Source organism: Palaemon carinicauda, chromosome 17, assembly GCF_036898095.1.
Source record: "Palaemon carinicauda isolate YSFRI2023 chromosome 17, ASM3689809v2, whole genome shotgun sequence".
NCBI classification, from domain to species: Eukaryota; Metazoa; Arthropoda; class Malacostraca; order Decapoda; family Palaemonidae; genus Palaemon; species Palaemon carinicauda.
In genome coordinates, this window is record NC_090741.1 from 61,023,473 (window position 1) to 61,047,798 (window position 24,326).

General features: G+C 43.0%; 2 protein-coding genes and 1 pseudogene across 2 annotated transcripts in view; 1 reads left to right on the plus strand and 2 right to left on the minus strand.

Annotated features, from left to right (window-relative positions):
* LOC137656812 (mitochondrial thiamine pyrophosphate carrier-like) overlaps nt 1-24,326 on the minus strand; it is a 615,169-nt gene that overhangs the window by 386,182 nt on the left and 204,661 nt on the right.
* LOC137656101 (uncharacterized) overlaps nt 1-24,326 on the minus strand; it is a 505,345-nt pseudogene that overhangs the window by 339,695 nt on the left and 141,324 nt on the right.
* Nucleotides 1-24,326, plus strand: part of LOC137656809 (calpain-7-like) — a 95,910-nt gene that overhangs the window by 7,767 nt on the left and 63,817 nt on the right. Inside the window, exons 2-5 of the mRNA XM_068391120.1 lie at nt 11,708-11,938; nt 22,590-22,750; nt 23,741-23,855; nt 24,099-24,209. Coding sequence (XP_068247221.1) covers nt 11,725-11,938; nt 22,590-22,750; nt 23,741-23,855; nt 24,099-24,209 — 601 coding nt within the window. The 5' untranslated portion in view covers nt 11,708-11,724. The remainder of the gene's footprint in view (nt 1-11,707; nt 11,939-22,589; nt 22,751-23,740; nt 23,856-24,098; nt 24,210-24,326) is intronic.

Genomic DNA, 24,326 nt, shown 5'->3' on the forward strand with positions numbered 1-24,326 from the left:
TGCCCACTCCGTTGCTGTTTCCTCATCAGTTTCGGATGAGGAACCCTCTGATGAGGACGTTGCTGAACAAGACGATCAACCCCCAGCCCTGCTATCCATCCAGAAGATGCTGAAGAAGGAACGCTGCCCAGTCAGGCTGTGGATGAGTCTGGTAGGGACACTGTCATCCGTGGATCAATTTGTGTCACTAGGAAGACTACACCTCCGTCCTCTTCTATTCCATCTAGCTTTTCACTGGAAAAGGACAAGACGCTAGAAGCGGTCTTGATCCCGGTTTCCGGAAAGATAAAGTCTTGTCTGACTTGGTGAAGGGACTATATCAACCTTAGAGAGGGTCTTCCCCTGACTGTTCAGACTCCCAACCACGTTCTCTTCTCGGACGCATCGGACGTATGCTGGGGTGCGACATTAGACGGTAGGGAATGCTCGGGATTATGGAACTCGAGTCAAAGGATAATGCATTTCAACTGCAAGGAGCTACTGGCAGTACGTCTGACCTGGAAAAGCTTCAGGTCTCTCCTTCAAGGCAAAGTGGTGGAGGTGAACTCGGACAACACCACGGCTTTGGCGTACATCTCCAAGCAAGGAGGGACCTACTCGCTGACATTGTTCGAGATCGCAAGGGACCTCCTCACCTGGTCAAAAGGTCTAGACGTTTCACTAGTAACGAGGTTCATCCAAGGCAACTTGAATGTCATGGCAGATTTTCTTAGTCGGAAGGGACAAATAATTCCAACAGAATGGACCCTCCACAAGGATGTATGCAAGAGACTTTGGGCCACCTGGGGCCAGCCAACCATAGGTCTCTTCGCAACCTCGATGACCAGGAGGCTCCCAATATTTTGCTCACCAATCCCGGACCCAGCAGCAGTTCATATAGATGCCTTTCTACTAGATTGGTCACATCTAGATCTATATGCATTCCCTCCGTTCAAGATTGTCAACTAGGTACTGCAGAAGTTCGCCTCTCACGAAGGGACAAGGTTGACGCTAGTTGATTCCCTCTGGCCCGCGAGAGGATGGCTCACCGAGGTACTTCGATGGCTAGTAGACGTTCCCAGAACACTTCCCCTAAGGGTGGACCTTCTGCGTCAGCCACGCGTAAAGAAGGTACACCAAGGCCTCCACGCTCTTCGTCTGACTGCCTTCAGACTATCGAAAGACTCTCGAGAGCTAGAGGCTTTTCGAAGGAGGCAGCCAGAGCGATTGCTAGAGCAAGGAGAACATCCACCCTTAGAGTCTACCGATCGAAGTGGGAAATCTTCCGAAACTGGTGCAAGTCAGTATCCGTATCCTCGACCAGTACCTCTGTAACTCAAATAGCTGACTTCCTCTTATATCTGAGGAAAGAACGATCTCTTTCAGCTCCCACTATCAAGGGTTACAGAAGCAGGTTGGCATCAGTCTTCCGTCACAGAGGCTTAGATCTTTCCAACAATAAAGATCTACAGGACCTCCTTAAGTCTTTTGAGACCACGAAGGAGCGTCATTTGGTTACACCTGGTTGGAATTTAGACGTGGTACTAAGATTCCTTATGTCAGACAGGTTCGAACCGCTACAATCAGCCTCCCTGAAAGATCTCACCTTAAAGACTCTCTCCTGATATGCTTAGCCACAGCTAAAAGAGTCAGTGAGATTCATGCCTTCAGCAAGAACATCGGATTCTCATCCGAAACGGCTACATGTTCTACAACTTGGTTTTCTAGCCAACACGAGCTGCCTTCTCGGCCTTGACCAATATCGTTCGATATTCCAAACTTATCGTATGGTTGGAAATGAACTAGAAAGAGTCTTATGTCCTGTAAGAGCTCTTAAGTTCTATTTAAAACCTTTACGAGGCCCGTCTGAAGCTTTATGGTGTTCTGTTAAGAATCCATCTTTGCCTATGTCAAAGAATGCTTTATCCTATTTTATCAGACTGTTAATACGAGAAGCTCATTCCCATCTGAGTGAGGAAGACCAAGCTTTGCTGAAGGTAAGGACACACGAAGTTAGAGCTGTCGCAACTTCCGTGGCCTTTAAACAAAATAGATCTCTGCAAAGTATAATCGACGCAACCTATTGGAAAAGCAAATCAGTGTTCGCGTCTTTTTATCTTAAGAATGTCCAGTCTCTTTACGAGAACTGCTACACTCTGGGACCATTCGTAGCAACGAGTGCAATAGTGGGTGAGGGCTCAACCACTACAATTCCCTAATTCCATAACCTTTTTAATCTTTCTCTTGAAATGTTTTATTATTGTTTTTGGGTTGTCCGGAAGGCTAAGAAGCCTTTCGCATCCTACTTGATTTGGCGGGTGGTCAAAGTCATTTCTTGAGAAGCACCTAGATTAGAGGTTTTGATGAGGTCCTGTTGTATGGGTTGCAACCCTTCATACTTCAGCTCCTAGGAGTCGCTCAGCATCCTATGAGGATCGCGAGGCTCAGTAAGGAAGACGTACTTAAAAAAGCAGAGTAATTGTTCAAGTCGACTTCCTTACCAGGTACTTATTAATTTTATGTTTGTTATTTTGAATAACTGCTAAAATGAAGTATGGAATACTTAGCTTTTAATGTTAACATGTATGCTGGTCTCTACCCACCCCCCTGGGTGTGAATCAGCTACATGATCACCGGGTAAGGTTAATATTGAAAAATGTTATTTTCATTAGTAAAATAAATTTTTGAATATACTTACCCGGTGATCATGAATTAAAGGACCCACCCTTCCTCCCCAATAGAGACCCAGTGGACCGAGGAGAAAATTGGTTCTGTGTTGACATGAAGTACTTGAGTACCTACTCGACAGATGGCGGAGTTGATGTACACCCCCACCTGCATAGCGATCGCTGGCGTATTCCGTCCGTAGGTTTTTTCTGTCGGGCAGCAGAGCTGACAGCTACATGATCACCGGGTAAGTATATTCAAAAATTTATTTTACTAATGAAAATAACATTTTCAATATTAAACTTACCCGATAATCATGTAGCTGTCAACTCCGTTGCCCGACAGAATTCTATGGAGGGATACGCCAGCTATCACAATACTAGAAGGGGGTGTACTCACCAGCGCCACCTGTGGCCAGGTACTATAGTACTTCTTGTTGACACCTCAAATTTTTCCTCTGTCGTGCTTCCGGCAAGACGTTCTGGGATACGCTTATGATCTTGGAGTATTTTCACGGCTTTTGGTGAAGTATTTCTCTCAGATTTCGGCTGTCGCTTTACTGGAAAACTTCTATATTAGCTTAGATAGCTATTATTTAGTCCTGATTAACGGTTAACGATCTTTTGCTTGATTTGGAATCCCCACTTGGCTAACTCTTTTGATTCAAGATGTCTGACATTTCACAAGCCCCCACCCATAGACGATGTAGGTCTTGTAATAGGCGTATTCCGAAGGCCTCGGTAGATCCTCACACCGCTTGTTCTGACAGTAGGGAAAGGCCCTGTCAGTTAGAAGATCGATGTGAGGAATGCGCCGGACTTTCGGAACTTGATTTTGTCCGTCTTCTTAAGTATTCAACCAAGTTAGAGAGAGAGAGAGTTAGGAGGAGTTCTTCTCACTCTTCACTTTTTTCCTCACCTCATGATCCCCTACCTTTTCCTCCCCCTGTAGTGGCTACCCCCGAACCTACTATTTGCCCTCAACCTGATATGTCTGTTGTTTTGCGTGCCATTCAGGCTTTAGGTGACAAAGTAGAGTCAGTGGTTAGTGATCATAAGTCTCTTATGGCCGAAGTCAAGGAACTTAAGGTCAAGAGTGCAGTGGGTGGTATTAGTGCCAGTGCTGTGACGAGTGCTAGTGTCAGTGCAGTGCCAAGTGCTAGTGTCAGTGTCAGTGTGGTGCGTGAGGGTACTTCTGTGCGTGCCAGTCGTCCTCCCAGTCCGGGACCTCTTGCAAGCTCCCAAGCCCAGGGGAGAAGCAATGTCGAAGGGCAAAAGGGTTCGGCAGGCCTTGATCGGCGCACAGAAGTATCCTCGGTGGTTGCGGGCGTGTCTTCCAGAGACCGTCACTCCCACCTGCAGACGATTGAGCCCGTCTTTTACTCGTCTGCTGAACAATTGTCAGGGAAGAAACGTTGGACTCAGGTCTCAAGACCACTCAAACGCAGAGTCCAGACCTCAAGAGCTCAACCTGGCTGCAGTCATTGGATCAGCTCTGACTCGCCGCAGTCATCAGTTGAATGCACTCCTCCTAAGAGGAGTAAGGTGCTGCCGCAACAGATCTCGGCTGTTAAGGCTTTACCTCAGCAGACCTTAGTGTCTGCCGACCCCAAGTTGACTCTACTGCAGTCCATGCAGTCACAACTTGCGGTCTTGATGCGTGAGTGTCAGGCTGAGAAGGTTACACCTCCTCCTGCGATCGCTCCGCCTAACCGCAGTACTGCCTGCCAGGCGTACGATGTTGAGACTCCTCAGGATACCTTACCACGCTCTGAGTTTACTGTTTCCAGTGGTGTGCAGCTCCCTCCGCCTTCCTTAAGGCAACCTCAGCAATGGGAACAGGAAGCTTATACCTTACTTCCTCCGCTTCCACTTGCAGTTCCACCAGTGAGGCAACACTCTCTTGAGGTACAACAACCTCTCCCATCCATGAGTCAGACTCCTCAGCTCTCGCTGCAGCGAGCTCAACCCTCCTCAAGGCAAGCACCTCAACACCTTAGCCTTGCGCCTCAGGAACCTCAACTCGCGAGACAATTACTGCGTTCTGCGCAGCCACTACCTCATCGCTCTCAGCTCACACCTCAGGAACCTCAACTCGTTCCTCAGGAACCTGCTTCTGCGCATCCACCAACCACTCAGCAAGCGCAACTCTCGAGTTCAGACACTCATGCCAGGAGTCAGCCTCCTCCACCCATGCGCCTACCTTCTGCTACTTCTTTGGATCAGCCTTTGCAGCCTGAGCCTCAGGTGTTCCCTCAACAGAGTCTTGAGGAGGAAACCACAAGTATTGTTGTTCCAGCTCGTGCTGATTCTGCTGTTCAGCATACCTTACCTATCTCTTCGCTACACTCTGGTGATGAGGTTTCTGATGATGAGGCTGCACACCTGGATCCCTCATCAGACGTGGATGAATCCAAGTCTTCTCCGCCTCCTATTGACTTTCGTAAGGTCTTGGCTCTTTTTAGAGAGGTTTACCCAGACCACTTTGTCTCTGCTATCCCCCGCTCTCCGCCATCTGAGTTTTCGCTGGGCATGCAACCAGCTAAGTCTACATATACTAAGCTCGTCTTAGCAAGGTCCTCTAAGAGAGCGTTAAGGATTTTAGGGGAGTGGTTGCAGTCTAAGCAACAACTTGGAAAGACTTCGTTTATGTTTCCTCCGACTAAGCTCACTTCTAAAGCGGGCGTTTGGTATGCCACAGGAGAGGAACTAGGCTTGGGAGTACCTGCCTCTGCCCAGGCTGACTTCTCAAGTCTGGTAGACTCTCCTCGTAGAACAGCAATGAGGCGCTCTAAGGTTTGCTGGACCTTCTCAGACCTTGATCACTTCCTGAAGGGTGTTTTTAGAGCATTTGAGATGTTCAACTTCCTAGACTGGTGCCTGGGGGCCCTCAGCAAGAAGACCTCCCCTGCGGACAAGGATTCTGCCATGCTCTTAATGTCCTGCATGGATAAGGCCATTAGGGATGGATCTGGCGAGCTTGCATCGATGTTTGTGTCAGGGGTTCTTAAGAAAAGGGAGCAGCTTTGTACCTTCCTTTCCTCCAGCATCACACCTTGTCAAAGGTCTCAACTCCTTTTCGCTCCGCTCTCGAAGTCCCTTTTTCCCGAAGAGCTTGTTAAGGACTTGTCTGCTGCCCTGATACAAAAGGACACCCATGATCTTGTGGCCTCATCGGCTCGTAAGACTAAGGTTGCTACCTCAGTCCCCAGGACTTATCGCACCCCAGTGGCTGATACTCCTGCTACGAGGTTCATTCCGCCCTTTCGTGGTAGAGCCCCCAGCCGAGGAAGCTCCCGTCCAGACTCTTCCAGGAGCAAGTCTAGGAAAGGTTCCAAGGCTTCTAAAGGAAAAAACTGACTCTCCTCATCTCCAGACAGCAGTAGGAGCCAGACTCAAGATCTTCTGGCAAGCCTGGGAAAAGAGAGGTGCAGACGCCCAGTCTGTCAGTTGGCTGAGGGAGGGTTACAGGATACCATTCTGCCGCAAACCCCCTCTGACCACATCTCCCATCAACCTCTCTCCCAACTACAAAGAAAAGGACAAGAGGCTAGCGTTGCACCAGGAGGTGTCGCTCCTTTTACAGAAGAAGGCAGTGGTTATAGTCCGGGACCATCAATCCCCGGGCTTCTACAACCGTCTCTTTCTGGTGGCCAAGAAGACAGGAGGTTGGAGACCGGTGCTGGACGTCAGCGCGCTCAATGCGTATGTCACCAAGCAGACGTTCACGATGGAGACGACGAAGTCGGTCCTAGCAGCGGTCAGGCAGGAGGACTGGATGGTCTCGTTGGACCTGAAAGATGCCTACTTTCACGTTCCTATTCATCCAGACTCCCAACCTTTCCTGAGATTCGTTTTTGGAAAGGTTGTCTACCAATTCCAAGCCCTGTGTTTTGGCCTAAGCACAGCTCCTATGGTGTTTACGCATCTGATGAGGAATATAGCAAAATTCCTCCACTTATCGGACATCAGAGCCTCCCTTTACTTAGACGACTGGCTGTTGAGAGCCTCCACGAGTCGTCGCTGTCTGGAGAGTCTCAACTGGACTTTGGACTTAATCAAAGAACTGGGTCTGCTAGTCAACCTAGAAAAGTCTCAGCTCATTCCCTCCCAATCCATTGTGTACCTGGGAATGGAGATTCGGAGTCAGGATTTTCGGGCTTTTCCATCGGCCCCAAGGATAAGCCAAGCCCTAGATTGCATCATGAGCATGCTGAAGAGGAGCAGTTGCTCGGTGAGACAGTGGATGAGTCTCACAGGGACCCTTTCATCGCTGGCCCTGTTCGTCGAGCTAGGGAGACTCCACCTCCGCCCTCTTCAATTCCATCTTGCAGCTCATTGGGACAAGGGTTTGACTCTCGAAGCAGTCTCTATCCCAGTCACCAAAGAGATGAAGACCACTCTCTTGTGGTGGAAGACCAATCTCCTTCTCAGGGAGGGCCTATCGTTGGCTATTCAGACCCCCAATCTTCATCTCTTCTCAGATGCATCGGACTCGGGCTGGGGCGCGACCTTGAACGGACAGGAGTGCTCGGGAACGTGGAACGAGGAACAGGGAACGCTCCACATCAACTGCAAGGAGCTACTAGCAGTTCATTTAGCCCTGTTGAACTTCAAGTCCCTCCTGCTAGGCAAGGTGGTGGAGGTGAACTCCGACAACACCACAGCCTTGGCTTACATCTCCAAGCAAGGAGGGACCCATTCGAGGAGCCTATACGAGATCGCAAGGGACCTCCTCATTTGGTCAAGAAGTCAAAACCTCACTTTAGTCACGAGGTTCATTCAGGGCAACATGAACGTCTCAGCAGATCGCCTAAGCAGAAGGGATCAGGTCATTCCCACGGAATGGACCCTCCACAAGAGTGTGTGCAACAGACTTTGGACCTTGTGGGGTCAGCCTACCATAGATCTGTTTGCCACCTCCATGACCAAGAGACTTCCGCTGTACTGTTCCCCAGTTCCAGACCCAGCAGCAGTTCATGTGGATGCTTTTCTGCTGAACTGGTCCCATCTCGACCTTTACGCATTTCCACCGTTCAAGATAATAAACAAAGTCCTTCAGAAGTTCATCTCGCACGAAGGGACACGGCTGACGCTGGTTGCTCCCCTTTGGCCTGCAAGAGAATGGTTCACAGAGGTACTTCAATGGCTGGTCGACGTCCCAAGGACTCTCCCTCTAAGAGTGGACCTTCTACGTCAACCTCACGTAGACAGGTTGCACCCAAACCTCCACGCTCTTCGGCTGACTGCCTTCAGACTGTCGAAAGATTCGCTAGAGCTAGAGGCTTTTCGAAGGAGGCAGCCAGCGCGATTGCCAGAGCAAGAAGGGTTTCCACTCGTAGAGTCTACCAATCTAAGTGGGAAGTCTTCCGGAGCTGGTGTAGAGCCAATGCAGTATCCTCTACCAATACCTCTGTGACCCAAATAGCTGACTTCCTATTACATCTTAGGAATGAGAGATCCCTTTTAGCTCCTACAATTAAAGGGTACAGGAGTATGTTGGCTTCAGTCCTCCGCCACAGAGGTTTGGACCTTTCTTCCAACAAGGACCTTCAAGACATCCTTAAGTCTTTTGAGACTTCTAAAGAGCGTCGTCTACCCACTCCAGGCTGGAACCTAGACGTAGTCTTAAGGTTCCTTATGTCACCTAGGTTCGAACCTCTCCAGTCAGCTTCCTTCAAGGACCTTACCCTCAAGACTCTTTTTCTCGTCTGCCTTGCAACAGCTAAAAGAGTCAGTGAGGTTCATGCCTTCAGCAAGAACATTGGTTTCACGACCGAATCTGCAACATGTTCTTTACAGCTCGGATTCTTAGCTAAGAATGAACTTCCTTCGCGTCCTTGGCCTAGATCGTTTGAAATACCTAGCCTCTCCAACATGGTAGGTAACGAGCTAGAGAGAGTTCTTTGCCCTGTCAGAGCTCTCAAATATTATCTTAATAGGTCTAAACCTATTCGAGGACAGTCAGAAGCCTTATGGTGTGCCATCAAGAAACCTTCGAGGCCCATGTCCAAGAACGGGGTTTCGTATTATATAAGGCTTCTGATTAGAGAAGCCCATTCTCACTTAAAGGAGGAAGACCTTGCTTTGCTGAAGGTAAGGACCCACGAAGTAAGAGCCGTAGCTACTTCGATGGCCTTTAATAAAAACCGTTCTCTGCAGAGCATAATGGATGCAACCTATTGGAGGAGCAAGTCAGTGTTTGCATCATTTTATCTTAAAGATGTCCAGTCTCTTTACGAGAACTGCTACATCCTGGGACCATTCGTAGCAGCGAGTGCAGTAGTAGGTGAGGGCTCAGCCACTACATTCCCTTAATCCCATAACCTTTTTTAACCTTTCTCTTGAATGCTTTTATTGTTGTTTTTATGGTTGTTACGGTAGGCTAAGAAGCCTTCCGCATCCTTTTGATTTGGCGGGTGGTCAATTCATTCTTGAGAAGCGCCTGGGTTAGAGGTTGTGTAGAGGTCCTTTAGTAGGGGTTGCAGCCCTATATACTTTAGCACCTTTGAGTTGATTCAGCCTCCAAGAGGAACGCTGCGCTCAGTAAGGAAGACGAACTTAAGAAAGAGGCAGAGTAACGGTTCAAGTCGACTTCCTTACCAGGTACTTATTATTCCATTGTTATTTGAGATAACTGTTATATGAAATATGGGATACTTAGCTATCCTTTAATCTTGTCCACTGGTTTTCACCCTCCCCCCTGGGTGTGAATCAGCTACATGATTATCGGGTAAGTTTAATATTGAAAAATGTTATTTTTATTAGTAAAATAAATTTTTGAATATACTTACCCGATAATCATGATTTAATTGACCCTCCCTTCCTCCCCATAGAGAACCAGTGGACCGAGGAAAAATTGAGGAGGTGTCAACAAGAAGTACTATAGTACCTGGCCACAGGTGGCGCTGGTGAGTACACCCCCTTCTAGTATTGTGATAGCTGGCGTATCCCTCCATAGAATTCTGTCGGGCAACGGAGTTGACAGCTACATGATTATCGGGTAAGTATATTCAAAAATTTATTTTACTAATAAAAATAACATTTTTATGAAGCATTGCTCAGGGGATATCTATATACATGCAAAAATCCTCTGCAGCTATTTACCAGTGAAAATGTGCCATCTTCTGTAATTGGTGTCATTGAAGGGACTCTTCTCAATTTGTAGCCTCTCTTCAATTAATTGCTGATTTTCTCATCTACCTTTGCTGAGAGAAGCTCCTCTCAGTCTCCTCAATAAGAGGCTATTGCTCAGTTAGAAGGCAGGTCTTCAGACTGAAGGGTTTGGACCTTTCCTCTGTGATAATTGTCCATTCTCAAGAGGAGCTTCGAAGTCTTATCCTGCCAAAGATCTTAGACTTCCACATCTGGACATCACTAGAGTTCTCAGCTCTCTCAAGCATTCATCATGTGAACCCTTAATGAGAGTGTCAGATCAGGATTTGATATTCAAAGCTGTCTTTCTCCAAAGAGAGTAGGCAAACTACAAGATGCCATGAGTCATTCCAAATGATGAAAGAATGTCTTGTTGTTTGTCCTGGAGTTTGTGATTAAGACCCAGAAACTTGCTGTCCATGACCTGGGTTTGACTCCTACTCCATCTCCTCCCTCCGAGATGTGACTAGCAATCGTGATGATCTGCATCTCAAGAGAACTCAGCGCCAGAGGCTGTTCCTCAGTGCTGGAGGGAGGAAAAAGCCGATTTTGAAAAACATGATCTCGTTCTGGCTTCGTGAGACCATCAAACATGCTTACCCCATATATGCAGACTCTTCAGATGACCGTCTAGAGCTCAGATGTACAAAGTCAAAGGTATTATCTCCACCCAGGTTTTCAAGAAGAATCTGTCCATGGCACAAGTTCTGAAGGCATGCGTCTGGAAATGCTAAACAACCTTCACTTCCCACTACCTCCAGGAATATGCTCACAAGTCCCTGGACGCATTATCCTTGGAACCTGTGGTAGCTGCTCAACAGATTCTGTATTGAGCCTACCGTAACTCTTTTATGGGACAAGAAGCATCTCTTCTAAGGTAACAGTCATGACGTAAGCCTAAGACTGAAAGGTAGAATGTCTGGCCATTTCCCTTTCTCCTTTCTCTCTCTTGGAGTACAACAGTTAATGTAACTGGACTGGACATTAGATGCAGGTAAGCTATTCAGTCGTGTAACTTTTCGTTACAATATGGTTTGTGTAGAATTATCTCCCCCATCCTCCCTACGATGGGAAGGATGCATACCCATTGTTCATATTGGCCAATACATTGGGACACCATATCTCTAAGGATATAAATTCTTTAGTGACCGTCTACCAGTTCCTGGTGGGGACCTAGCCTAACACTTGCTTCATCTTCATGCTCAGGTCAGTAAGAGATTGACAGAAGTCACGCCTTTCTCTCCTGTACGGAACCAAAGTACACTTACATTTCCTGGGTCAGTTTGGTTATAGGGATTACTACCCTCCTATGGATGAGTTTCCTATTAAAGTTCAAGAGTTTGTATAACATGCAGGAACAAATAACAAATTTCAAAAATAAATTGTGTTTTTCCTAACTTTACAAACCTGAGACCTTTAAGTTTCACTACTTGCCTCAACCACGTTGCAAGTCAAAGTGAGGATTGCTCCACCTGTTGGATGGGAGGGGCTTACCTGCCACCTGGTGGGCAGCTATGATTACGCTGTTCCAGCTTTGCTAATATCTAACTCCTATTAAAGGTCTCAAGTTTGTATCATGTTCAGCCATAGCAAGTCCACTGCAGGACAAAGGCTTCAGACATGTCCATCCACTTGAGTCTGTTTATGATATTTCTATGTTAGTTTATACATACAAATTTTCTTAGTTCGTCAATCCGTTGTCTTCTTTTCCTTCCCTTACTGTACTTCGTTTGCAATCCCAAGGGACCTATTTTATTATTCTTAATGTCCATTTATTATGTCATTCTCATTATATGTTCTGCCCATGTCTATTTCTTTGTCTTGTTATTATATCCTCTACTTAAGTTTGTTCTCGTATCAAGTTACCAACTTGTTTATCAAGTATAATTTTGTTTTTTATGTTTTAGTTGACTGCGGGAGGAAGATGAACGAGGCTGAGCAACTTGTTAATCAAGCAGCCGATATAGCACGGCAGGCAACTACTTTCGATGCAGGCGGGAGTCACCAAGCTGCTATTTACATGTACCGTCAGGCTGCGGCATATCTACAGCAGGCACAAGTTCTTGGACTATCAGCCCACTCAATTGCTGACCGAGTTCAGCAGTATAGGAATAGGGCAGAAGCACTTGAGCAGAATGGTATGTTAAACTCGGTATAATTATTATTTGATACTTCTATTGGAGCATACCACCTACAGTGTTCCTTCCTCTGTGTACTTTAGACAGCATAAAAAATTTGTTCCTTTAGATCTTATATCTCTTTTAACATTGAATTTCCCTTATGTTTTTTATTCAAACCGAAGAACAAATTTTTAGTTAGGCCATACAAGAGACGAGAAATGTGATGGTAAAAAATGTGCTGTGCAGTACTGTACATGTATTATGATTTGATGATGCTATTACTGGACAATGTTTTTTAATATTCAATTTTTGTGCGCTTTTTATCTTTGATAAGATTTCATCTTTTCATTACTTTTTTTTTTTTTTTGAGGACTAGCTGAAAGTTGGGAAAATGTACCCATGGGTGTATATTTGTAGACCTTTGAAGTTAATGGGGAATTTTTTTTTAACTAGTCTCCAGATTAGTTCTAAGTTGTTCTGTGGGCTAATAATTGTAATATGAATCAATTTAACAATACAGTACCACTGAATCAACATTTCTTATCTCCCGTAGGACTCTTACAAAAGGTTTGTTGTCTCATGAAGTTCAGTTTTTTTTAATGAAAATTAAAGAAAGGTACTGTACTGTGATAGAAGTTGAACAGCTGAGAAAGAAAATAATAGGTGAAAGTAAAATGTAGAAAGGAATGCCATTTGGGCCGAATTTATGCTTGAAAGAAACCTTAGTATCAGCTATAGTATGTGACAGAATGCACATTGTCAGTAATACTTTCTCACAGGGATCGTGTGTCATAAGGAGTAGTTTAAGACAGGGATGTCCAACCTTTTAATTTAATGGGCCGCATTGCAAACTTGAATATTTAAGTGGGCCACAAAACCCCCAAATACCTGAATACATTTTAATGAAAAATGACAATATAAAACAAAACCATGTGAATACACTTTATTACAACATTGTAAATATTGTAATGTGTATATGTAGCTATACATAGAAAATAACCCATTAAATTTAATTAACCAATATTAATTCAATGAGATTTTTTACTTTGTCTTCCTGACATAATGTTTTCAATATTTGCATCGAAGGATGTATTCTTAATTCAAGAATGTTTGCTAAATGTCTGTCAGTCAACCTACAGCAGGGGTGGCCAACCTTTTGTTTCCTATGCACCAATTTTTTTCACTCCTAATTCACATGCGCCACACAAACTTTAACTCCCCTCCAGTCCTTTAAGTATGGTGATTTGGACATATTTGATATATATATATATATATATATATATATATATATATATATATATATATATATATATATATATATCTATATGTATATATATGTATATATATGCATATATATATATACATATATATATATATATATATATATATATATATATATATATATATATATATATATATGTATGTATATATATATATATATATATATATATATATATATATATATATATATATATATATATATATATATATATATATATATATATGTATATATATATATATATATATATATATATATATATATATAAGTATATATATATATATATATATATATATATATATATATATATATATATATATATATATATATATGTATATATATATATATATGATATATATATATGTATATATATATATATATATGTGTATATATATATATATATATATATATATATATATATATATATATATATATATATATATATATATATATATATATATACATATTATTCGGTTTATAAAAAAGTTTTGATGGTAGGATTTTTAATAAGATTGGTGTAATACTAGTGGAGAAAAATGTACCTAAAGTTTTTTTTAACATCATGATTTTTGCTAGTAAATCAAAGTTTTTGATCAAATGACTTGAATCTTGTGTATGATGACGGTATTATATATGTCTAAAAAATAATAAATGGTTTATTTTGAAATATTAAATAAAAATGCAGAACATAGCTGACGGTCCCCTTAAATTCTTTTTGTATTTTTATCTAGAAATCATTATTATTATTAGTACTATTATTATTTATTTTTCAATATTAATCTTACCCGATGATCATGTAGCTGTCAACTCTGTTGCCCGACAGAAATCTACGGTCGGGATACGCCAGCAATCGCTACCCAGGTGGGGGTGTACTCAACAGCGCCATCTGTGAGCAGGTACTCAAGTACTTCTTGTCAACAAGAACTCAATTTTTCCTCTGTCGTGCCTCCGGCTAGACCTACTTGGATACGCTGTTGATTCTGGAGTTATTGTTCACTATTTGGTGATGTATTTGCTCTAGAGTTTAGCCTTCGCTATTCAGGAAGCTTTATCATTAGCTTAGCAAGCTTTTGGAATTAATTTGATTTAATTATGGTGACGAAGAGAGTATGGACTCTCTTTCACTTTTAAATGGCCGACCCTTCCCTTAGACGGAAGTGTTGGTGTCGAAGAGAGTATAGACTCTCTTTCACTTTTAAGAATTTATGCTATTTTAATTTTAATGTTTTTGAAAGAATTTCTTTGATAGTCTCGTACTTTTTCAAAGTTGAACTAACGTTTTGTTTAGTCTCCGCAGTTGTTGACGTTCAGAACGTTCAACTTGCGCTCTATCGTTACGATAGAGAGAGAGTAATTCACGGTTTCACGTTGCAGTAAGAGTAAACCGATTCTAGCGTTTCGTTCATTCTTTCTTAGCTTAGATGGTTTTAATTCTAATAAAGGAACTTTTTATTTGGGAAACCTTTCAGTTTTTTTCCTTTAACAAATAATATGTTTTAACGATATATATAATTGGGCTCATCTCTCAGGTTCTAAGTCAAGAGAGAGAGAGAGAGAGATAGAGACGGAGGGAGAGAGAGGAGGATAAACGTTTCGTTCAAGCGGGTAACGTTATTCTCGTTTTTTGCTCTTCTCCCTAGTCGATATAGGGGAAGAAGGTAAAACGTTTCTAGAGTTTTATTCTTGTTCCCAGGCTTTATGCGGTGAGAGATTTTAAACGTAGTTTATTTGATCTAGTGTTTAGTCTCTTTTCCAGCCACTGAATTCTTTATCTTTATTTATGTTTTTCTGTTACATTGTAATACTGTTTTCGCAATTACTACCTTTTAATGAAGAATAGGATTGCGTGTTTCAGGTACAAACCACTTAAAGTTTCGAGTTTAGTGAAATAAGTGCAAACAGAAAATCAAAAGTGATAAAGTGATATGCGCAAAGTGTTACAGTGTTGCGTTCGAGGGTTCGTCTGTTCGTGCCAGTTGTTCACCTAGTCCGATACCTCTTACAAGCTCCCGAGTCCAGGGGAGAAGTAATGTCGAAGGACTTATGGGTTCCTCAGGCCTTGATCGACGAACAGACGTTTCCCTCCGTGGTTTCGGGTGTATCTACACACGTTGCCGACGTGATCACCCCACCCACACAAAGACGAGAGAGCCCATTTATTCCTCGTCTGCGGAAGAGGTTTCTCGCAGAAACCATGGACCAAATCTTGCAGCTTTTAAGTGCAAGTCGGTCCCTTCCGCGCAAGTCCAACGGCCTAGGTGTAGCCACTGGGTTAGTTCGGACTCGCTGCAGTACGACAACTGCACACCTCCTAAGAGAGGCTAGGTGGTACCGCAACAGGCAGTAACTCCGTCTGTTGCCGCACCAGCTGTTTTAGACCCTCAGTCACAACGGACAGTAGCTCCGTTTGTTGTTGTCTTTCATAGACCCTTGTGGTCCATGCTGCAGACTATACAGTCTCAGCTTGCTCCTTCATGCAGGAGTATCATGCTGGAAGGTTGACAATGCAGCCTGTTAACCTACAACCCGCCGAGGTTGTGCGCTCAGCAGATACTGCGGCTGCCTGCTCCCACCCTCCACCTGTGAGAGCTCCACCACCGATGCGCAGTCCACCCTGCCAGACGCATGTTCTTGCTGCACCATCTGCTAACATGCGTGAGCTACCGCATCAGCAGTGGGAAGGTTCTGTAGAGCTGCCGGGTTCCAGCACTATGCGGCATTCTCCGCAGCCCATGCAGCATGCTCTGCATACCTTACAGCATGCTCTGCATACCTTACAGCATGCTCTGCATACCTTACAGCATGCTCTGCATACCTTACAGCATGCTCTGCATACCTTACAGCATGCTCTGCATACCTTACAGCATGCTCTGCATACCATACCGCATGCTCCTCAACCCACCGCAGCCCCTCCCACGCACCAGCACTCTGCTTTTGTTGTTGCCAGCTCCCACTCTCCGACTGCGGAGAAGGTTGACGATGCACCCGTGGGCCTACACCTCCCACGGTTGTGCGCCCGGCATGGCTTCCTGCTCTCACACTCTTGTTGTGAGAGCTCCTCCTCCCATGCACAGTCAACCCGGCCAGATGTATGATGACTCCCACACACAGAGCACTCCGTTGCCGTGCGGGAGCTACCACAAGCTGCCGTGTTTTGACACGGTGTGTCAGCCTCTGCAACACACTGTGGTTACCGCCACTCGCCAGCAGCAAACTAGTCAGGCAGGAGTTGAGGCTTCCCCACACAAGTGGTTGCCAACTCACAAACTGTCATGCAGTTACATGACGTTGCCTTCTGGTCTGCTACTTATACACCAGTGCTGTATGTCCTCATGCTCCTGTTGTGGTTGACAGTTCAGTTTTTGACATCACAGACTGTCAAGCAGTTTCATAACGTTGCCTTCTGGTCTGCTGCTTTTGCACCAGTGAAACCCTCACTGAGAGAACTTAGCTTTTCTCGGATATGGTTCCTGTAGATGAGAAAGTGCTGTTCTCCCTCCTTCTGATATTCCCTTGAGGACTCTGTCATTTGGAGAGGAGCCTTAAGCTGCTTAGCCTCCTATGGACTTTTATTTAAGCATAACATGCTTCCAGGGAGGGTAAATGGTTCCGCTTCAGTCGCTAACCCCGTCTGTTGCCACACCTGCTCCCATAGACCTTGGGCTTGGTTGCAAGACATGCAGTACAAGCTTAGTCCTTGATAGAGGATTTTTTACGGACGCTGAGGTATCCTACTCACGTCCGCCAGTTGAGATGGTTCCTCCACCGGTGCGACCCAGTGTGGGTTGACAGTTGCACGTTGATGTTATGCTACTCTCGGAGGTGGTTGTGGACGTTCAGTGTGTCACTGGGAAGACGTTCAACAACCAGCAGAGGTGTCTTGTTGTGACGCAGTGCGGCAACCTCAGCAACCCGATAAGGGGTTGTCTGTACTACCCAGACAGTCTAGACAGTTTCGGGTTGTCTCTGTTCTTCCTCGCTTCCCCATGGTTGACAGTTCACAGACTGTGCAGCAGTACCATGATCTTGTGTCCGGCTCCGTCACGCATCCACCAGTGCGACCGGATTCAGCGAGTCAGACGTTGCCCACTCCGTTGCCGTTTCCTCATCAGTTTCGGATGAGGAACCTTCTGATGAGGACATGGCTGAACAAGAAGATCAATCCCCAGCCCTGCTATCCATCCAGAAGATGCTGAAGAAGGAATACAGCCCTGTCAGGCTGTGGATGAGTCTGGTTAGGACACTGTCATCCGTGGTGCATTTGGTGTCACTTGGAAGACTACACCTCCGTCCTCTTCGGTTTCTTCTAGCTCTCCACTGGAAAAGGACAAGACGCTAGAAGCGGTCTCGATCCCGGTTTCCGGAAGATAAGTCTGGTCTAACCTGAGGAAAGGACTTTATCAACCTTTTATAAGGTCTTCCCCTGACTGTTCAGACTCCCAACCACGTTCTCTTCTCAGACGCATCGGACGTAGGCTGGGGTGCGATCTTAGGCGGTAGGGAATGCTCGGGATTATGGAACTCGCGTCAAAGGACAATGCATTTTAACTGCAAGAAGCTTCTGGCAGTAAGTCTGACCTGGAAAAGCTTCAGGTCTCTCCTTCAAGACGAAGTCATGGAGGTCAACACGGACAACTCCCTGCTTTGATGTTCATCTCCTAGCAAGGAGGGACCTACTCTCTGACATGGTGCGAGTTCGCTAGTGACCTCCTCTCCTGTTCAACAGGTCTAGACTTTTCACTAGTAACAAATTTCTTCCAAGGCAACTTGAATGTCTTAGCAGTTTGTCTCAGTAGGAAGGGACAATAATTGCAACATATTGGACCCTCCACAGAGATGTATGCAAGAGACTTTGGGTCACCTGGGGCCATCCAACCATAGATCTCTTCGCAACCTCGATGTCCAAGAGGCTCTCAATACTTTGCTCACCTATCCCGGACCCAGCAGTGGTTCTTTTAGATGCCTTTCTACTAGATTAGTATCATCTAGATCTATATGCATTCCCTCCGTTCTAGATTGTCAACAAGGTACTGCAGAAGTTCGCCTCTCACGATGGGACAAAGTTAACACGCGAGAGAATAACTTACCGAGGTACTTCGATGGCTAGTAGACGTTCCCAGAACTCTTCCCCTAAAGGTGGACCTGCTACATCTGCCTAGCGTAAGAAGGTACTCCAAGGCCTCCACGCTCTTCGTCTCACTGCCTTCAGAGTATCGAAAAACTCTCGAGAACTAGAGGTTTTTCGAAGGAGGCAACCAGAGAGATTGTTAGAGCAAGGAGAACATCCACCCTTAGAGTCTACCAATCGAAGTGGGATATCTTCCTAAACTGGTGCAAGTCAGTATCCGTATCCTCGACCAGTACCTCTGTAACTCAAATAGCTGACTTCCTCTTATATCTGAGAAAAGAGCGATCTCTTTCAGCTCCCACTTTCAAGGGTTACAGAAGCATGTTGGCATCAGTCTTCCGTCACAGAGGCTTAGATCTTTTCAACAATAAAGATCTACAGGACCTCCTTAAGTCTTTTGAGACCACGAAGGAGCGTCGTTTGGTTACACCTGGTTGGAATTTAGACGTGGTTCTAAGATTCCTTATGTTAGACAGGTTCGAACCACTTTAATCAGCCTCCCTGAAAGATCTCACCTTTAAGACTCTTTTCCTGATATGCTTAACCACAGCTAAAAGAGTCAGTGAGATTCATGCCTTCAGCAAGAACATCGGATTCTCATCCGAAACGGCTACATGTTCTACAACTTGGTTTTCTAGCCAAACACGAGCTGCCTTCTCGGCCTTGGCCAATATCGTTCGATACTCCAAACTTATCATATGGTTGGTAATGAACTAGAAAGAGTCTTATGTCCTGTAAGAGCTCTTAAGTTCTTTTTAAAAAAACCTTTACGAGGCCCGTCTGAAGCTTTATGGTGTTCAGTTAAGAAACCATCTTTGCCTATGTCAAAGAATTTTTTATCCTATTTTATCAGACTGTTTATACGAGAAGCTCATTCCCATCTGAATGAGGAAGACCAAGCTTTTCTGAAGGTAAGGACACACGAAGTTAGAGCTGTCGCAACTTCCGTGGCCTTTAAACAAAATAGATCTCTGCAAAGTATAATCGACGCAACCTATTGGAAAAGCAAGTCAGTGTTCGCGTCTTTTATCTTAAGAATGTCCAGTCTCTTTACGAGAACTGCTACACTCTGGGACCATTCGTAGCAACGAGTGCAGTAGTGGTGGGGGCTCCACCACTACAATTCCCTAATTCCAGAACCTTTTTAATCTTTCTCTTGAAATATTTCTGGGTTGTCCGGAAGGCTAAGAAGCCTTCCGCATCCTGGTTGATTTGGCGGGTGGTCAAATTCTTTCTTGAGAAGCGCCTAGATTAGAGGTTGTGATGAGGTCCTTTAGTATGGGTTGCAGCCCTTTATACTTCAGCACCTAGGAGTCGTTCAGCATCCTAAGAGGACCGCTAGGCTCAGTAAGGAAGACGTACTTAAAAAAGGCAGAGTAATGGTTCAAGTCGACTTCCTTACCAGGTACTTATTTATTTTATGTTTGTTATTTTGAATAACTAATAAAATGAAATACGGGATACTTAGCTTCTTTGTTAACATGTATGCTGGTCTCCACCCACCACCCTGGGTGTGAATCAGCTACATGATCATCGGGTAAGATTAATATTGAAAAATGTTATTTTCATTAGTAAAATAAATTTTTGAATATACTTACCCGATGATCATGAATTAAAGAACTCGCCCTTCCTCCCCATAGAGAACCAGTGGACCGAGGAGAAAATTGAGTTCTTGTTGACAAGAAGTACTTGAGTACCTGCTCACAGATGGCGCTGTTGAGTACACCCCCACCTGGGTAGCGATCGCTGGCGTATCCCGACCGTAGATTTCTGTCGGGCAACAGAGTTGACAGCTACATGATCATCGGGTAAGTATATTCAAAAATTTATTTTACTAATGAAAATAACATTTTAAGAGCAGGCATGTTTTTTTGTTTTCTTTTATTATCTCTGGGGTATAGTGCGCCACTTGTAATCGTGTAATGCGCCACTGTTGGCGCATGCGCCATAGGTTGGCCACCCATGACCTACAGTATTTCTTTCTGCAGTTTTAATGTTTTTCATGCTGGAAAAAAAAAACTGCTCGCAAGAGTATGTACTTCCCAAATAAATAATAATTTTCTGGATAAATTTGTAATTTGATTGGATTTATTGAGAGAATGCAATTTCTTATAAAATAAAGGAAGTGTGTGCTCTCTATGGAAAGTTTTTAAACCTTCCGGACTTTGCAGCTCAATCAGTTCAAGTTGGTTCTCAACTGGTGCTTTTATCATATTGAAATGAAAATGGATCATTAGATAGTTTTAACTCAATTTCAATCTTTTTAAAATCAGAAAATCTAGCTGTAAACGCTCCAAGCAAATCTTCACACAATCTAGTATATTTTTCATCGTTTACAGAAGTCTGTATTCCTGTAGTGCTAAATAAACTATACGCTGTGACTGGCGGAGCCGCGGTAGTCACGTAGACTAGACGAGAATTGAACAATTAGGAACCAAACAGTACAAGTTTTATACAAGATAATTTTATGTTCATAACACATATGGTGTTGTCACGATACTTATGATGAATTGTGTGTCTCTATGTAGGCTACGAGGCAATCATGATATAATGTTATGTCAATATAGTAAGAAATAATCTGAGAAATTCTCAAAAATTATCTATAATCTAAATGGCAATTTTGAAAATGTAAATGAAGTGAAAATAATCTATTTATAGATTTTAAATAATCTAAGTTCGCAGTCCTAGCTAAGCATCATCACAGAACCAAGCAACTGACATTATTATGAACTTAGAATGCATGCTCAGTTGTAAATTTCATCTTAACCATATTGTTGTTTAAATTGTTTTTGTTTATTATTTTATTTATTAAATATAAAGTATTTTAATTAAATTAAATGAAGACTCTCTAGCTCACTACATGATAAATTTGCTAAAAATTTTTTTTTTTTAATGAGTCGATAGTGAGCCGCATCCAAACACTGACCGCGGGCCGCAGGTTGGATATCCCTGGTTTCAGAGAATGTGAATAAAAGGCCTCTTTCAGAGTGGAGATACCTTGACGTGGTGAAGGGGTATGCGTATTGCCATTATCAGCAAAGCTCTACTAGTCAGGGCTACCCATTCTAGGTTGGTTTGCTGAGATCAATCAAATGAAAATCTCCCACCATCACATTCTGCACTGGCCAGTGTGGTGATGAAATTAAAAGTGCCCCTAGACATGAATTGACATGTCTGAGGCCTTTGCTCAGCAGTGGACTAGAAATGGCTGCATTTATTGTTTGTTGTTGAATAAGAGGCGCATAAAGTGAATTGGTCCTGTGGTGGTACTGTACCTAAGACTTGCATACATATTCAATATGATTTGCAATGTTAGATGGAAAAAAATAAAACCGTAGTAGCCGCGCTGTGATGGTTTTGTTACGGTCTTTGGTTCAAAAGAGTGTTATTACTGTAGTTGGTTCTGCAAAAACCTTTAGTTTCACGCATATTGTTACTCAATTTGATAGAGCCAGAATAAAAGAAGAGGCGTTGTAATTTTATGAAAACTTGTACATGAGTTTTTCTTGCTGAATTAATTCCCTCATTGTTTGGTCAGAAAGTTTTCAAGTGATATGTTTGTTTTGACTTTGATTTTGCTTTAGTTTTTACCCTATATGTTATTCACATAGAAGATTATTTCATGAAATTTTTAATGGGTATGTATTTCCAATATATATACTGTATACTTATATTAGCATTGAAGTGTTTTATTACGTCCATCAACCGAGTTGGGAGGAGGTTATGTTTTTGCTCCTGTTTGTTTGTTTGTCTGTTTGTTTTTGAACAACTTCCTGGCCACAATTTTACTCATAGAGTAGGGAAATTTTCAGGGATTAATTGTTATGCTGAAACTTGGAAGTGATCCAATTATGAAAGTCCCAGATCAAGGTCGAGCAAAAGGGTGATCGAAATTGATTCTGGGAAAGACAAGCTGATTTTGAGAAATAAGCTGCTGTGGCGGAGGTCTGCACTCTCAAAGTGCTTTTTTATTTACAATATGTAAATATATTTCTTAGATTACTTTTCAGTCTGAACTAGTTATCTGTATAAACATAATTTCATAACGAAAATTGTATAAAAAATCAGTAGTAATTTTAGGGACTTTTTTACCAGTAACTGTATTGTAGTTGGGAAATCATTCAGTCAGGTTATTTACATTTTACTGGTCAAATTTTGAGGACTTTGATAATTTCATTACAAGGTTTTAAGAATACCTTTTTTCATCTTACAAATAGATGCCTTTGTCACTGTTCATTTGCAACATTGTAATGTGTTTTCAGATCAGAAATTATGTTCAACAACTCAAGCAATGGAAGGTGGTCAGAGTGAACTGGGTCGAGCAAACTTTCTCCTTCTTGAAGGTCTTGAAGAAGATGAAGCCGGTAATGCTGAAGAGGCAATTGAGTTGTATTCTTCGGCAGTGCAGTTATGCCTTGAAGTGGTAATTATCTATTACTAAATTGTCTTTATTACATCAGTCATATTTTCCTTTTGAAATGTTAATAGCTTTTCATTAATGGCGGAGGCAAGGCGCAGGACTTTGTTTTGTTGCACATTGATCTAGAGACCAAATAAATACATATAAAATGAGTGTTAGAATACCATCTCCACCCAAGCAAAGACTCAAGAGTTAGACTTGTGGCCCCTCCCAGACCCCCTCTGATCAAGAGGCTAAAGGGACAATAAAGTCGTCTTTGCCTGTGAAATCTATCAAGAAAGGAGCAAGGCTCAAACTATGGACCCTCGTATTACAATCCGTTGCTAATCCCACCGAGATATCGCCACCCTGTATAGCCAAGATGTCATTTCAGACTGGGGACTAATATTGTGCTAAATACACCTTGTAATTGTACATTTAATTTTCCTGATGTGTAACTGAGAAAACCAACAATCTCATTGCAAATCTCAACCTTTTCATTTAGGAATGGGGAGAATATCCAAGGTGTAATAGGTGAAAATCCAGCTGTTAGTTTATATTCCTTCTTAAGCAAAAGGGAACTTCATTATATTACTGGATGCATGGTAGGCTCCTTGTCAAAGAATTCTAAACAAATGAAAAATTATGCTCTTATAACAGTGTGTAACATAGAGCATTGTATTTTTAATAGACACTAGCTGGCATAAGACTATTACACAGAAAGAATAGTGATGTTTTCATAAGAGACCAGGTAATCAGAGGGAAGAATTTGCTCTACGTGATAGTCATTATAGAGGGTTCAGTATTTCATGGTAGATAACTTATCGCTACTTATTGTAGTTAGAAGTAAAAAATAGTTTCAGCCGAGATCATTGTTATTATAACATGACTGTATACATATGAAGTATATTTTTATTTGATGGCCATAGTACAATTATTACTATTATTATTATGAAGGGAGATATAGTACACCCTAATTTCATCCCTCTCTCACTGTCACTCCCTCTTGTTCAGAGTAAGAGTGTAAAGAACGCATCCATAGCAGAAAAATTACGAAATCTAGCAGAGCAGGCTCTGACTCGTGCAGAGGTGTTGAAAGCTCAGTCTACAGGAGAGACATCAGAAACCAGTAAGTGCAGAATTGATGTTTATTTGTCTTCTCATTACTGTAGATTCATCTTTATATGTTTACACATAGGCAAAGCATTGCTTTAGTCTTTCAACGTTTTTGGAGACATCTCTATTATGAAGAAATATTCTAATTCCCTTATTATGCTATGTTTAGGATAATGTTCTCTTTGCTGTTCACCAGTTGACTCCTCATAAATGATTTTATTAAACTTTTGGAAAATCTTGATTTTCTTATGCTCAGGTGAGGCCCAGTTGGTGAATAAGGTTGGCCATCTCAAAGTTTCTCCTACTCGCGTCATTCCTCCACTGGGCATTGGTAACTTGGTTAATTCCAGACCTCAGCAGCCACAAGGTGAGATTTATTGATTGTTTGCCAAACGCTTATCTCGATGATCCTGAAATTGGTACCATAATTGCTATATCATTGTACTGTATGTATTGTAGATATGGCTTTGTCAGGATAAAAATC